A 17,066-nucleotide genomic window follows, 5' to 3' on the forward strand; every position below is an offset into this window, starting at 1 on the left:
TGTTTCCTTTATGGGTGGACTTTAGAATTCTCCTTCTTAACTTAAATAAACTTAAAACCCTCTTGGATTTGCTATAAAAGACATCACCACAAAGCTGAATTTGACCCTAACAGTGTGTAAGGGTTAATACAGAACTAAAATTAACCCAGAAAACCCATTCTATTTAAGAGTAAAACACTGACAGGGACCATTTACTCCAAGAAGAAGAAGAAGAAGAAGAAGAAGCAGAAGAAGGAGAAGAAGCAGAAGAAGAAGCAGAAGAAGAAGAAGAAGAAGAAGCAGAAGAAGAAGAAGAAGAAGAAGAAGCAGAAGAAGAAGAAGAAGGAGGAGGAGGAGAAGAAGAAGGAGAAGATGATGAAGAAGGAGGAGGAGGAGAAGAAGGAGACAAAGGAGGAGGAGAAGAAGGAGAAGGAGGAGGAGAAGAAGAGGAGGGAGAAGAAGGAGAAGGAGGAGGAGAAGGAGACGAAGAAGGAGGAGGAGAAGAAGGAGGAGGAGGAGAAGAGGAGGGAGAAGAAGAAGGAGGAGGAGAAGAAGAGGAGGGAGAAGAAGGAGTAGATGAAGCAGGAGGAAAAGGAGAAGAAGGAGGAGAAGAAGAAGGAGGAGAAGGAGAAAAAGGAGAAGGAGAAGAAGGGGGAGAAGAAGGAGGAGAAGGAGAAGAAGGAGAAGAAGAAGGAGGAGAAGAAGGAGGAGAAGGAGAAGAACAAGGGGGAGAAGAAGGAGAAGAAGAAGAAGAAGGAGGAGAAGGAGAAGGAGGAGGAGAAGAAACACCATATTTAAGAGTAGAAAACTGACCGGCACCATTAACTCCACACTGAAGACTTTTAACTGTACATAATTTTACTCATAATACTTCTACTCTAAAGCATGTGAAAGTAAATCTTGTATTTCTACTCGAGTCTTTTCACTACATTGAACTAAAGTGTTGTGTGTCGTGTTGGGACTCATGGTGTGTTTGAACTTTAAAGGGTCTTTCTTTGTGGTGTTTTCTCTTCTTCCTTGTGCACAGGTGCTCAAGTTTCGCCTCCAACATCAAAACCATGTACAGTATGTAAATTCTCCATCTTGGGCCCAGACCGAAGCACCGGCTCAGACCTGGAGATGGTGAACACGTGTCCCTACGCAGACGATAACCACTAACATGTTTCACTTGAACTGAACAGACCTGAATATTTCTTCCACCACTGGGGTGTGCGTTTGGAAAGACCTCCGATCTCATACCCAGAAGGTGCAATAAATCCGAGGTGGGAGTCACACAAGCACAAGCAACAGTCGGTCTGGAGCCTGAACCTTTAAGTCTGAAGAAAGGCCTGAGTTTCTGTGGTGAAAGTCCGGTCGAGTCCCAACAAAAAGTACCCAAGTGACAAGTCAAGTTACACCAACGTCTGGCGAGGGATCCTACTGAATACCAGCCTAAAGATCTGAATGGTTCTACAGCGATAAAAGAAGTCATTTCCATCTTTGTTCCTTCACACAAAAACATGAAATCAAAACCAAAATAAACAGAAGAGCAGCCTAAGATAAGTACAGTACTGACAGCAGTAGAATGTAATGGAGTATTTTACTTATAGACCATTTACTGCACAAGGAACACTGACTTTAGTTACTTCAACTATATTTGGCTACCCATAGAACAGAACAGAACAGAACAGAATAGAATAGAATAGAACAGAACGAATAAAATAGAATAGAATAGAACAGAACAGAACAGAATAGAATAGAACAGAACGAATAAAATAGAACAGAACAGAACAGAATAGAATAGAACAGAACAGAACAGAATAGAATGAATAAAATAGAACAGAACAGAATAGAATAGAATAGAATAGAATAGAATAGAATGAATAAAATAGAACAGAATAGAACAGAATAGAATAGAACGAATAAAATAGAACAGAATAGAATAGAACAAATAGAATAGAACAGAACAGAATAGAATGAATAGAACAGAACAGAACAGAATAGAATGAATAAAATAGAACAGAATAGAATAGAATAGAACAGAACAGAATAGAACAGAATAGAATGAATAGAACAAATAGAACAGAACAGAATAGAATAGAACAGAACAGAACAGAATAGAATAGAATAGAATAGAACACAACAGAACACAACAGACTTTGTCATTGTATGTGTAGTGCTACTCTAGTCAGTAAAACAATATTAATAAAACACCAATACCTCATAAAATAAGAATAGAGTGAATATAAAACAACAAATACTAAGAAGTAAAGTAAGAAAATAGAAAATAGAAAATAGATGGCGTTTTTTCAGTCCTGTCCATTCCACAGGTGATATAATTTTTTTTTATTTTTGTGTTAAAGCATTAAATTAATTGGTTGTAATCAGGGTGTGAGGGGGATTTTAAGCAATATTGTAAAAAATGCTCCAGGAAAACATCTCGCACCCCACCTTTAATTAATGAAAAATTCAGACCCAAGCATAGCAATTACAGTTTATGTAGACCACATTGAAATGTTTTAAAATGCATAATTATGTTTTAAAAAGCCAAATATCACTCCTTTAAGTCATGTCACGTGACTCTTGAATCACTTAAAAGCTGGTTTTCACACATTTACAATATTGTCTGACAATACACCAGCTTATGCTAGAATAAACACGCTGTACAGTCGACACAGTTCTTCCTGTTTTCTATGTGTCATCCATTCAGAGGAGGTCGTAAACGTGCAGGTGTATGTGTGGGAAGTGGAGTGTCTGCGCTGACACTTGGATTCTGTTGACTCGAGCCTTAGTGTGAGCTCACACACCACATACACACCAGGAAAAGCACAAGATCCATGAGATTCTGAGCTTTTGTGTGAAGTGGATGGAGCTGAGTGTCATCCAGGTGAACTACGCCACTGCGTTTTCTTTACAGGAAATCAAAGTTGTGTGGACAGAATGGAAAAACTGCAGCAGGAAGTCGAGCATGTATGCAAGTTTGACGCCAAAGAGGGTTTTATAAGCCTCCGAGAAGTCAAAGTTTGCATCATGTGTTTATATGTATCCGTCTGTTTCTATCCTGAGAAAATGTACTTACAGTCTCTCCAGCAGTCTGAGGTCTTGGAAGGCTCCTCGCTCGATGACGCTGATTTGGTTGTCCTCCAGATGACTATATCAAGAAAAGACAGAGAGATATGTGTTGATAACATCATTATTATACAAGTTATACAAATACCAGCAGAAATATCCAGAGAGGGAAAAAAAGGGGAAATGAATCGCAAAAAGTTCAAGTTTTTTTTATTTTTATCTGCATTTAAAGTACACTGTATGAAGAAATGCTATGAAATGAGCCTGGCTGAGGCTTTCCAACAACCCTTAAGATCTATAAAAATAGGACCAATGGCCCTGTAGCTTACCGGCCAAATTAAAAGCTTTGGGAAATGTATCCAGATGCCATTTATTATCACCCAGTTTTGTGTATTTATTCTGTTACAGAAATAGCCCATGTTTTGGTCATATTCCAATCAGATCTGTCAAAAACTCAAATTCCAACTTGATATCATTGATACTGATTTATTGGATCAATCCACTTCCTATCTGTTATAATGGGAAAATTTGTCAAAGTCACACCAAATCCAGAATCAGATCCAGATCGAAATAATGTCAATACCTTGTGCTGACATCATCATACAGAAGCTGTATACCAAGTTTGAAGTCAATCAGAACTGGAGTTTCGGAGAAAAAGGCGACTGAAATTTTTTCCCCATAAGAGCCCATGTTAAATTTTCCGTAAGTTCCCGAATCTAGAAGAAGATCCTGATCAGCATGTGGACATTATGTTTTGGTCATCTCCCCATCAGGGCTGGACTGGAGAAATTTACACTGGATATCATTACCTCCGCCAAGGAGGTTATGTTTTTGCCAGGGTTTGTTTATTTGTTTGTCTGTTTGTTTGTTTGTTTGTCTGTCCGTTAGTGTGCAACATAACTCAAAAAGTTATGGACGGATTTGGATGAAATTTTCAGGGTTTGTTGGAAATGGGATAAGGAAGAAATGATTAAATTTTGGTGGTGATCGGGGGTGGGGGGGCCCACAGGGGGGGCCACTGATCAGCCTTGGCGGAGGTCTGCGCTCTCCGAGTGCTTCTAGTTTATATTTACTGAGTTATTGCATCGATCCATTTCCTATCGCTTATAATGGGGACATTTTTGAAAGTCGCAGAATCAATTAGCCAGAATCAGATGCGGATCCAAATAATTTCACTAACTTTTGTTGACATCATCATAAAGAAGCTGTATACCAAGTTTGAAGTCAATCGGAATTGTAGTTTCGGAGAAGAAGACGATTGAAATTTTTGTAACAGACGACAACGACGCCGGACACCACATGATGACAATAGCTTACAGCAGGCATGTCCAAAGTCCGGCCCGGGGGCCAATCACGGCCCGCGGTCAGATTTTATACGGCCCACAGCTTGGGTTTTAGAATGCATTATTTTTGGCCCGCTTGAACTGTTGAACAGACTACATGAATCATAAAAGGTTCAAAATGCAGTTTCTCCGTTCACCTCATGGTGGCAGCACCACTCTAACTCTATCTGGCTCGGTGACCTTGCCGTGAACCTTTTTCGCTAATTTCTAACCACGGCGCCTGTGAATAAAAAAACGAAAGTTGACAGTGAGGGCTGCCGCTTCCAGGAGAGATGGGAATTACAATTTTTTTTTTCACTGAAAATCGAGGCGATTGTGTTTGCCTAATTTGTCAAGAGACTGTTGTCTTGTTTAAGGAATTCAATGTAAAGAGACACTAGCAGACAAAACATGCTAACGCATACGACAAGCTAGCAGGGAGTGAGCGTTCTGAAAAAGTGAAGCAAATTCAAGCTGCTTTAAACTCACAACAGTGACTCTTCATGTAAACCTGTGAGTTCAGTGAATTCGCCACCAAGGCAGGCTACCAAGTTGCCAGGTTAGTTGCCTATAACTGCTGGTGTTATGTAGTTGTAGATGTGACACAAATATTACTTTCTAAATGATTTTGTGAAAGACAAGAGTAAGAGTCATATGTTTTCATCTGAAATGTTAACAGAATTTGCATTACTGAGTAAAATATGAGTAATGATTACTCATATAAGTCATGTTTAAAATGAATGTGGGGTTAAGATTTTTATCAACTTGGAAGTTTAAGATACTCTATACAGTTTGTTCTATGTTATCTGACTCCAGATGTGAAAGGAAGACAGAATTGGTTTTTTTTGTTTTTGTTTTTAATTTGTTCACACCTGAGTGGCTCAGATTTGTTTACATTGCCATTTTAAAAAAAATGATATTGTGACAGTGAAAATAAAATTGTTGTAGAACAGCGCATTTACATGTAATTTTTACTGTTTAAAAAATGTCCGAAGGGACCACTGGCCCCTGGCAATGTCCACATTATCAGATCTGGCCCTCTTTAAAAAAAGTTTGGACACCCCTGGCTTACAGCCTGTCGGCCGGTGAGCTACAAATGACATAAAGAAAAAAAATAAATCACCAATATACGTATTAAACATGTGCATTGGTGGTTCAGTCGAAGAATTCTCTTGGGCTCGGTTCCTGGCCAATACAACTATATTTTGGAGAAGAAGGTTGGACAGTCGGCTTGTGACACAGACTGGCGGAGAAACTGTTGGCTGATGTGTCCTTTAGCAAGGCACTAAACCCCCCCATTGGCTCCCTGGGTGCCTGACATTGTAGCCCACTGCTCCTAGTCTGCAGTGTGTGGTGATCCTGCATGTTCAACTACTGATAGGTTAAATGCAGAGTACAGCCTGACCGATATGGAATTTTTGGGGCCAATGCCAATACCGATATTGGGGCCTAAAAAAAACGCCGATATCCGATATATTGGCTGATATTGACAGTGCTATACACAGCAGAATGAAACTGTGAGGTTTATACGTTGGTTACATATTAGCCAATCTTGATTAATCAGTGACACACTATAATCAGCCTGATTAATCAGTCGGGCTCTAATGCAGAAGGTGAATTTCAGTGTGTGTTGCATGTCTGCATGGAAAATATACTGACATATAAAGAATGTAAAGGATTTTTATACTGGAAATTATCGCACATATTTCTACACATAGCCATATTTTTGTACTTTGTCATATATATTGTCATGTTTATATCTATATCCACCTTTACTACATTTACACTTTCACTTTTTTCCATTCAATGACAGTAAACCCCATTCTATTCTATTGTATTCTATTCTATTCTATTCTAGCAGTGCTACCAACTTCCATAAAACCATTTCAAAGAGGATCACTTAAAAATAATTGCATTCTATTATAGGGGTGTGGTACTGGCAAGAATCTGGTGATATGATACAGATCACAATATATCATGATACTGTTAAAAAGGCAGTATTTTGTTTGTTTCTTTTTTTTAAATGGTTACTTCCTGGAAGAATTGAATTACACCAGAAATATGCACAAATTCTAAATACAGTTTTATTTGATCACAACAGGATCTAATGCTATATCACCAAATAGGCTTCTCTTAAAACTTGAATTATGTTTTACAGACATTACAGTTTAAGGTCCTGCTCAAATGTTCATATTCTATTAGTTCATAGCTAACATCATATCATTATTTTTGTGCGATCCCAACAAACAAACTAACATCTGCCTCTCTCAAACAGTAAAAAGTGCTTTTAGGATGCTTCAAATAACCATTATTTAATAAAACAGTGTTAAATAATATTAAATAAGATATAAACAATAAAGAAAAACAAAAAACAAGAATGAACTTCTGCCATATTTGCATTTGAATAAATGCCTAAAAATATCAATACAGTACTTTTTAATATCAATGCAGTATTGCGAAATTAAATATCACGATATATAACAGAACCGATATTTTCTAACACCCCTATTCTATTATACATTCAAGCAAAGATGACTTCAAAACAGAAAAAAAAAACAAACTCTCATAAACCTCATTTTCTTCAGAGCGGAAACAACAAACTCTGCTGTTCGCCAAAGCTTGATAAAGATATCTCAAACATCAAGGGGAAACACTTGGAAACTAAAAAAAAAATGCTTGTATAAACAACCAATCAGTGCTCTGAACAGATGAATCTAGTGTGAAGCAGGTTAAGACATGCAGAATTACAGAAATGTCACAGTGACGAGAGCCAAAAGAAACAATTACGGACCCATCCCTCTTCCATCTCTCCAGTGCACATCTTCTTATTCCTCCCAGTGTAATGCATATTCCCCTTTCCCCCTCCCCACATTGTGCGTCTTGTCATGTTTTGGGACAATCTAAGGCTTTCCAGATGGGGCAGAGGAAGGGAGAGGTAACATCTCTGCAGATATGTGTTTATATATTCTGTCAGAGGATGTTAAGAGTGACATCTCCTCAGAGGGGGGAGGCGGAAGGAAGAGATGAACTGATGGAGATAGATGGAAGAAACAGAGATTTTAAAAGAAAAATGCCCTGAATGACAAGATAAATTCAATGAGAGAGGAAACAAAGAATAAAACCGATGTATTAAACGAGGTGCAGTTCTGCTGGCCATGTGGAAAAAATTGTTTTGGCATGACCTTCTCTTAAATATTGTTTCAAAGAAAATGTTTAGACATACAGCTGTATTAGAGCCATTAATTCCAGGTCTGTTGAACTGGCGCATCATGCAAACACTCGGACAATCTGTTGGCTGCAGACTGGAACATGCGCTATTTTTTGGCTTTAATGTCAAAGACCCGCACCGAGGAGGAAGAAAATAAATTAGATATGAAGATTCAGAGCTGGAAATGTTTTGTCTGCTTCAAAGAAATAGTGGTTAAAGTTTAGCAGGACACACCTGTGAGTGCATGGGGTCACCAGTAAAAAAGCGAAAATGACAGGAACAAATGCTTAAAGGCCTTGTATGCAACATTTCCCTTAAAATAAAACACTATTCATTTAATGGAAAGGCTTACTTTTTCTCTTTGTCATAAGAAAACAGGGCTTTTTTTTTTTTTTTTTTAACTCTGGACCAAATGGTTCTATATTCAGCCTTTAAAACCAGATTTTGTGGAAGCCTGAACTGTAACTTTGACTTTGTTTTTGCATTTATTACAGTTTTTAACCTTATCTATTGTCTTCTCCCTGATTTTTTTGTCAAATTGTACACGTTTTCTCTCCCAATATGTATATAGCTAAGCTAAGCTAAGCTAAGCTAAGCTAAGATAAGCTAAGATAAGATAAGATCAGACTTTACTGATCCCACCATGGGCAAATTCAACAGTTATAAATTTATAAAATATGTGCATGGCAGTGGGTCCAAAACATGTTATGCTCTGTAATATAAACTATTGTTCCAAAATAAAAAATAAATAAAATAAAACACTATATACACATTAACCCATAAAGACCCTGTGTTACTTCTGTGGCAGTTCACAAATTAGTTTTTCTCTATGATTAACCTTTCTTAAGTGATTTATCACTGTTTATTATAATATTGTGCTCAGTATTTTGCATTTTTAAGTGAAAATTAGGCATTTCCTTGTATTTACAAGGGGTCATATTTTGCTAAACCCCACTCTTATTAGTCTTCAGTTCATTTATTTGTGTATTTGGACCCTAACAGTTTCAAAAGTTTGAATTTGAACCCTCCAGGTGCTGCAAAGCTATCTTTATATTCATTCTGGCAAGAAATCGAGTGGATTTCTACAACCTGTTTTAATTCCTGCTTAATTTGTTACATCTATAACTAGTTACGTCACTACATTTCCACATAATATAAGGTCAAGACTTCGGTAAAAACTGAAAATATGTCCAAACTTTGAGCCGATTACATAAAATGTTCAGTTGTTGGTTGTATTAACAAACAAGTGGCACAAAACGACCTTTCTGGTGTCATTACTCAGAAATAGGGTTGAAGATGGACCTGTGGAGTTGAATTAATGAAGAATTCAGACCTAAGCAGAGCATTTATAGTTCATGTAGACCACAGGGAAATGTTTGAAAATGCACAATTCCGTTTAAAAAAGCAAAAATCACTCCTTTAAAGCTTAACTGTAGATATAGTACGATGTAAAAGCTGTAAGTGTACCCAAACGCTGATGTAAATACACTATATGTCAAGTCCTGAATCCAGTCCAGTCATAATCATGTTCATACTGCTCCCGCTGCACTTAAAAGAAAACATATATCTTGTAAATTCCAGAAAAATCCGAATCACAACATAACTTTGAGTGAGTATCAGAACTTATTTGTCCAAATGAGGGAATAACCGCACACAGATTTATTGAATGAAGTTTAGAAAAGCAAGAGATGTAAAGCCAAACACATGGTGCATGGAGTCAACGCTGGCACATTGTTCAGATGAGGTATTGTTTTTATATTGGTCTGTATCAGGCATTAGTCATCAACACACAGAGGGGGAAAAAGAGAGAGAGAGATGAGGAAAACAGAGAAAAAATGTATTGATTTCATGTGCGGTGGGCCTGGTGAATCGAATAATTCCTTCACTCGACCATATTAGAGTGTCTTAGCGGGCTTTAAAAAAGGCACGATGATGTCACGCTACCTTATGGCAAACTCAAACACTTGGCGTCTGAGTGAAATTTTAAAAAAATATATATATATATAATACTACTTCTGGGGATATTAACTTCACTTATTGTTTATACAAAATGGGAGAGACCACATTAAGTTTCCCATGCAGCCAAGTATTCAGTATGAGGTGCGAGTTTTCACCTACATCTAAATTTGTTTGGAATTACTCAATTTTGACACAGTCTGGAAGAAATCTTGCGAGGAATGGCTGCCAAACATATTACGCCTATTGTTGTGCATGTAGTACAGAAAGAGAGAGAGAGAGAAAGGCTGAGACTGGGGTGACAGCAAAACAACCTGACTGATCCAATTAATGCATGTTCAGACTGTTGCATTGGCCAGACTGAAATATTTTGGTTCTTTTAGCCTATGATCATAGAGTAATTCATGCTGTTTGATAATGTAGACATTTAGAGGTCACAAATTGCTCTCGGGTATTAAGTTCTGTTGTTAGTTTGTACAGGATTTTGGAGGGTTTAACATAGAGTCCAATTATTCTGAAAAAAGAATTGATTTTCTAACAGAATCAGGCTTTCCCTACCACACCTACAACAAACTAAAGGAACAGTAGCCGTGTTTCGATGAAGAGGAAAAAATGAAATGGTGAATTATGTGTATTTCCATAATCCGTGTATTATTCATTCATTCGTTTTTGCAAAGCTATCTTTATACAGTCTACTCTCGTTAAACCGCCCGCCGTTATACCGCCATTTTCGCTCACCGCCGACCAAATCCATTGCACAAAAATCCCCAATGCATTATTCCATTAGCTACCGCCATTTCCACCTATCGCCATCCGCCAGCCCAGTTCCATGCACAAACAACACTTATACCATTGATTTCCCGACCGTTATACCGCCAGCGTGATTGCCATCAAGTACACATAAATTTTAACAATGCACTGAAACAAACGCGCCAGACGCTGATCGCGACAAGCTATGAGTAGGTCTACAGAACGGCCACCGTTCATTTATCGCAGAACACTCAGTAGGTCAGGATGTCAGGAAGAGGACGTGGGATTAAGCCAAAGCCTCAAGATGATGGGGTGTCATTTCCCGACACGGTATAATAATGCTTAAAATGTTTCCCCACTTGAAATGATCCCTTACAACATAACAGAATCAAGATTTATTTAGAAACGCAATTAGAACGGGTTAACGGAGGCAGCATAGACATCATATAGTAAAGACATGCACATTATGGACGTAACCCGTTGTAACGCCATTTTCGCTATACCGCCAATTTGGCCGTGAACGGAAGTTGGCGGTATAACGAGAGTAGACTGTATTTATTTTGGCAAAAATCAAGTGGATTTCTACAACCTGTTTTAATTCCTGCTTAATTTGTCACGCTTTATAACTAGTTACATCACAAAATTCGCACATATAAGGTGAAGATTTCCGACAAACATTTCTCCGAGTACGACACAATTGTTTGTCAGCAGCAGCAGCAGCTGTGGTAAAAACTGAAAATATGTCCAAACCTTGAGCCGATTACCTAAAATGTTCAGTTGCTGGTTGTATTAACGAACTCAAGTGGCTGAACGGGACAGAGACGCACGGTCAACAACCTGGGGGGGGGGGGGGGGGGGGGGGGGGGGGGGGGGGGTGATGTGCGTTTAAAGGGCCAGCGCTCAAAACCACCTTTCTGGTGTCACTGCTCAGAAATAGGGAATCAAAACTTACTAAATGTCCTCCCAGATCTACTTGTCATATTAGACTTCTTTAGCAGCTTTTTTTTCTGGGTAATCTTTCTTATTTGCTTAACTCTCAAGATTTTTTTTTTCTATACACAAACGGTGATTGCAAAAATAAATTAAGTGAATAAACAGGAGTAAAGTATGCGCATAAGTCTAGGGAAAACGCTGGAACACAGACAGCTCTTAAACTCCGTAAAAACCCAGAGGGAAACCTTGCAGAACTAGCTGTACATGCTACTACTATTATATGTCAGCATGGGCAGTATGAGCTATTAATGTGAGACGGTTTCTCCTGTACACATACATACATGTGTGGATGTTCATGTGTATTTTCTCAGACTTCTCTCTCTTTCCCAGGCCATCTCCTCCCTGGTTTAGTGTGGAGATTTAGAGTGGGGAAATGTCACAGCAGTTTATCACCGACCACATGAAACACACTACTGGCTCAACACACACAAACACACATGCAAACAGAATCTTGTCTTTTTAGTCACCTTATGTATAAGAAGAACCAACAGAAAGTAAATTCCCAAATCCGACACGGCCTTTACAAGTGCAGTTATACTTTAACAAATGCACTTACAAATGCAAACACACAGGCACCGATTTATTTCCACTCCTCGGCTTAGTTGGTGCGCAGAAAGTATTTTTATCTGCCGGTCTGGTTAAAACAGAGTGACGAGGGAAGCTGCATGCAGCCAACGGTGATTATAGTTATTACAGCCCTCACGTACACACACATACACACAACACACACACATACTTCAGGCAGAAGAGTGAGCCCTTAGAGCCAATTAGGACAGCTGAGAGGAGGCACAAGTCATTCTGAGTGAAGACAGACGACTGGAACATCAGCTGTGACTCGAACATAAGAGCAGCTTTTATTAATGAAGATGAAGTTTGGAAGCAAAATGGATAAAAGAACATAGAAGGTGCGAACTTTAGGAATAATATGAGCCGTTCAGTTTCAGCTACATGTGTAGTAGGGTGGTCCTTATATGGGGTCAAAAAAAATTTTTTTTGGAAATGTTCGACTCTCACCCCCTAAATTTGTTAGGATGCCAATAAAAACAAACTGTGCAAAATTTCAGATTGTTTTGAAAATATCTGGGGGATATTAAATATTTCCAAAATCGTTAAATATTGCATAAATTTCACCGTTCTTACAAATGCATGCCACATTACAAAATGGAATGCAACATGCTTATTAACACCCCACATATTAACTACATGTGCACAACCTACACAATGTATCCATTCAAAAGGAACAAACAAGCCGAAAAGTTCATGCATGTATTCGCAAAAGATCGTAGAACTCAAGTCAGAATTATCGTCTTGTCTTCAGTTGAGTGATCGTAACTGTTGTCACATGTATATTACAAGTATGTTACAAAATACGAGGGCTGTTCAATAAGTTCATGGCCTCACCCAGAAATACTGGTTGTTATAATACAGGATGTTACATTCTTTCGCGATGGGATAGTGATGCTTGAACATCGATGGACCAAGTGCATTGCTGTAAATGGAGATTATGTTGAAAAATAAAATATAAATTATCAGTCTGTGTTGTTCTGTTCTGGGTGAGGCCATGAACTTATTGAACGGCCCTCGTAGCAAGAAACAAATGAACAAAAATAGTGTCCTGCATTCATGACTGAATATTGAACTGAAAGATGCATGATGAGAATGTTGATGAACAACTACTGTCACTCTGGAGCACTGAGCAGCGTGGCCTTTCTTGCATCGGAGTATTGTTTGTGCTTCACTCAGATTGATATGTTTTTACTGTCACAGACATACCACTACTAAAACACTAAACAGTGATTCCACACAAATTGTGCACAGCAGCACCTTTTGGGGGAAACCCAAAATTAGGAGATGAGGTCAGCAAATCCAAGTAATATGGACATTTTAAGCTTTATCTAGTGATGTGCTGACTGAGTAAAACCGCCACATGTGGTTACCAACAGTCAGAATACGTAATGCCTAGATCTACATGATCAAATGACCCAATTTCAGCCATAAATCATTAAACAGCATGCCAGAAGCCTGGCACACAATGCAGCATATAACATGCAAAAATACCGAATACGGTTAACTGTGTTATATTTTTAAACTTCTTGAGCAACCTCTAAATATTGGTTAATGTTCCTAAAATTTTGCCAGAATTTTTTTTTTTTTAATTTATCCTAACAAATTGGTGGGGTGAGAGCATGAACATTTGAAAGTTGAAAAATAAGGACCACCTTAATGCGTAGTCTACTGCAGGGGTGTCAAAGTCATTTCTTCCAGGGACCGCATTCAGCCAAATTCATTCATTCATTCATTCATTCATTCATTTGTTTTAAGCAGAAGAAAAATTAACCTCTTTTGTGTACAAGGAACTAATAGCAGAGCAAATACATTAATAAACTAGAAAGCACTCAGAGCACAGACCTCCACCAAGGCAGATCAGTGCTGCCCCAGCGCCCCTCCCAATTTTATCATTTGTTCTTTGTGCGAGTATCAACATTTCCTGAAAATTTCATCAAAATCCTTCCACAAATTTTTGAGTTAACTTATCATTTGTACAAGTACGTTACACACAGTGTTACACAAACACTTGGTAACAGATATAATATTGCAAAAAATTTGGCGTTTGGAACTAAAATAAGAACAATTTCTCATTCAATTTCTCATTTGTCCAGGTCATTGTTCTTAGTAATTCTTCTAGGTTCAACTGGACTAGTTTTGCTTCAAAAGAGAAAAACAGAGTTATCACTGTTTACACTGGTCTACAATTTTTTAGAAATGATTTGCCTCAGAGATTAAGTGTGCTAAATGTTACATATTTTAATAAGATTAAATGGAAAATAAATGACAAAAGTGCCGGTTTGCTGATGTTTTCAAAGTATATGATTAAGTGTTATTACACATACAGGGTGGGGAAGCAAAATTTACAATATTTTGAGGCAGGGATTGAAGACAGTGTATGACCAATTAGTTTATTGAAAGTCATGAGAATTTATTTGCCACAAGAAAATGTACATAATAGAAAATGTTTTTATTCTATGTGTCCTTCTTTCTCAATAACTGCCTTCACACGCTTCCTGAAACTTGCGCAAGTGTTCCTCAAATATTCAGGTGACAACTTCTCCCATTCTTCTTTAATAGTATCTTCCAGACTTTCTGGTAATAGTTTTGCTCATAGTCATTCTCTTCTTTCCATTATAAACAGTCTTTATGGACACTCCAACTATTTTTGAAATCTCCTTTGGTGTGACGAGTGCATTCAGCAAATCACACACTCTTTGACGTTTGCTTTCCTGATTACTCATATGGGCAAAAGTTTCTGAAAAGGTATGGATAATAGTGTTAGGTATGATTATGACATCAATATATGTTTGGTTTCAAAACAATTGACGTAGTGCCTGCTGAGAAAAAACAACTAAATGTTCATTGTAAATTTTGCTTCCTCACCTTCTATATATTGGTTTATGTACATTTATATAATAGTTTTATAAATCTTCCACTAAATAGAAGCTGTAAAGTGAGTGTATTCTAATGTGCAGACAGTGTTTTGAAGCAGATCTTGTAGCTCTGAGACAAATATTCCTTTTGAGTCAAACCCATTCTCTTGTTAATTCTTGAATTTCACATTTTGACCCAAGGCTGTATCTTGGAAAGTTTAGCCAACCAGCATTTTTTACTTGATTTGTCTTTATCAGTGACTCTCGTGGTAAAATTTCATGACTTTTATTCTGGAAGCATTTTCCTTGTAGACCAGTGTTATAGGTTATTATGTTATTCTTTTACTTTACATCATATTGATCTGAATGTGGAACCTGAACTAAAATGAGTTCGACACCCTTGACTGCTAATATCTTCAGTGTAACTTTTGCACTTTGCAAATTCACCCCACGAGCCAGATTTGACCTGTCAGCGGCCCGGTTTTGGTCCTCGGGCCACATGTTTGAGCCCCCTGGTCTACTGTATAATAAGGGAAAAGAGGGGATTGTTCCTAAATTGCAGCTCCTTCTGCTTGGAATCAGTAAGAAAATGAAGTGAAACATAAAGAGCTGGTCTCATTGGGGACTTTTGAAGGGTTATTAAATGCCATGGAGCCAAAAACATCTGGCTGTAGAGGTTTTTGCTGCTGTATTTGCATATTTTGACAACTTCTTTATGCATTATACTCTATATTTTCCTTGTATAATAATATTCACACAAGGCAAATGATTTCACATATGATGTTTTTGTATATGTATGTATGGTTCAATCCTGTCTGAACCTAAACTGTGTCGCTGTGTATCATTTTAAAATGTACTTTTACAGTCGGTGAGTCTGTTCCAGTGAAACAGAGATAGACAAACAATCAATAAATCCCACTGAAAGTTATCTTTGCCTTGAAATAGTCAGTGTTCACTTTGACTCAGCACATCTGACCATATTTTGTTTGGTTACCAAAATCTAAAAACATTCTGCACAGATGGTATATTTGTATTGTTTTTCATGCTTTCTAACTGTTGTGTATTTGACTTTATAACTTTGGCTACTTCGGAATATCCAGCTATTGAAAACCTTTATGAATGTTTATCCATCCCTCCATTTTCTGATTTTCCCTGGGTTTTCAGAGGGCTTTGGTACTATCTGGTTTCCACTATGTTTGTGCAGGATTTAGGCACATTTTGGAGGTTCTACCACAAGAAAATATTAGGTTTCTTATTAAAATAGGTCTAATTTCACAGAGTGCGGGACTATTATCGCGTTGTCTGTGTACAAAAAAATTGGACAGCATCCAAATAGTTGATTTTAGTTTTAAATGTGAGCAAAAATGTTAAAAAGCCAATATGTAGCATAGTTCAGAAAGTTGACCTGATTGAGCAAAATTAGTGTGATTTTTGGATTCAGCACACCAAAATTATCCTAAATCAGCTCAAAAAACTTCAACAATAAATTTGTTGTCGACCAGTGTTATTACTGCATCTACCGTTTATTCTGTTCATTTCTGCACATCTGCCATATTTTACCGTCACCTTGTTGAGTTGTACGTTTAACAAGTCGAGGTCCTGCTGCTTCTTACTGGCATGTCAGTTCAACATTACTCTCCTATTTAACCTTGTAAATGTTAAGTAATTATGGAATGTGACTCCCTGGATAGAACCCTTGCATTCTCTCCTAAACCTCATTAGGATAGGAAACTTTATTTTATAGAGACTTATTTCCCTTATAGCCATATATACAGGCCCATTAGGTAAATATAGCATTTACTTAATCGCTCCAACATGGTGCGTTTTTAGGTTGATAAGGGAGGAGGAGGGAGGAGGAGGGAGGAGGAGGGAGGAGGGGATTCCTTGTAAAGACACATATACGAGTCCCAGAATTGGAATCGAACGGACCTACTGTTACCTGATGAGGTATTCCCATTCATGTACTGGAAACAGGTCTGTTAACCAAGCCTTAAAAATGACGACTCACTGGAATGTCAAGTGGTTTTTAAGAGGATATAAATGTTTACAAAACTAGAGCTATTAGATTACGCCAAGGAAAAGATTGTCTATGGTTAAAAGAAACCAATGTGGGAACTACTGTGGCCACATTAAAACATCACTCTGCACTTCGCCTGTATTCATTGAAGAACTAGACTCATTTATGCTAAACCTATAAATAAACTAAACAAACTGTGCTTCAACAACTCACTGAAGATTCATTGTTTTTAGAGATTATTTAAGTATGAATGTGTGCGTTTTAACTGTGCAAGAGATTAAACAAATACAGAAGTGGACATACAGATAAAAAAAAAACAATTTCACTGTGCATTTGTCTATGTATAACTGTGCATTTTTTTCTTATCTTGT

At 37.7% G+C, this 17,066-nt stretch overlaps 1 protein-coding gene across 1 annotated transcript in view; it reads right to left on the bottom strand.

Moving 5' to 3' along the window:
* The window catches only part of slit3 (slit homolog 3 (Drosophila)), a 742,110-nt gene that overhangs the window by 687,220 nt on the left and 37,824 nt on the right, over nt 1–17,066 (bottom strand). Inside the window, exon 3 of the mRNA XM_030145427.1 lies at nt 3,038–3,109. Within this exon, the coding sequence (XP_030001287.1) occupies nt 3,038–3,109 (72 nt within the window). The remainder of the gene's footprint in view (nt 1–3,037; nt 3,110–17,066) is intronic.

The sequence above is a fragment of the Sphaeramia orbicularis genome, chromosome 10 (assembly GCF_902148855.1).
Source record: "Sphaeramia orbicularis chromosome 10, fSphaOr1.1, whole genome shotgun sequence".
In the NCBI taxonomy this organism is placed as follows: domain Eukaryota; kingdom Metazoa; phylum Chordata; class Actinopteri; order Kurtiformes; family Apogonidae; genus Sphaeramia; species Sphaeramia orbicularis.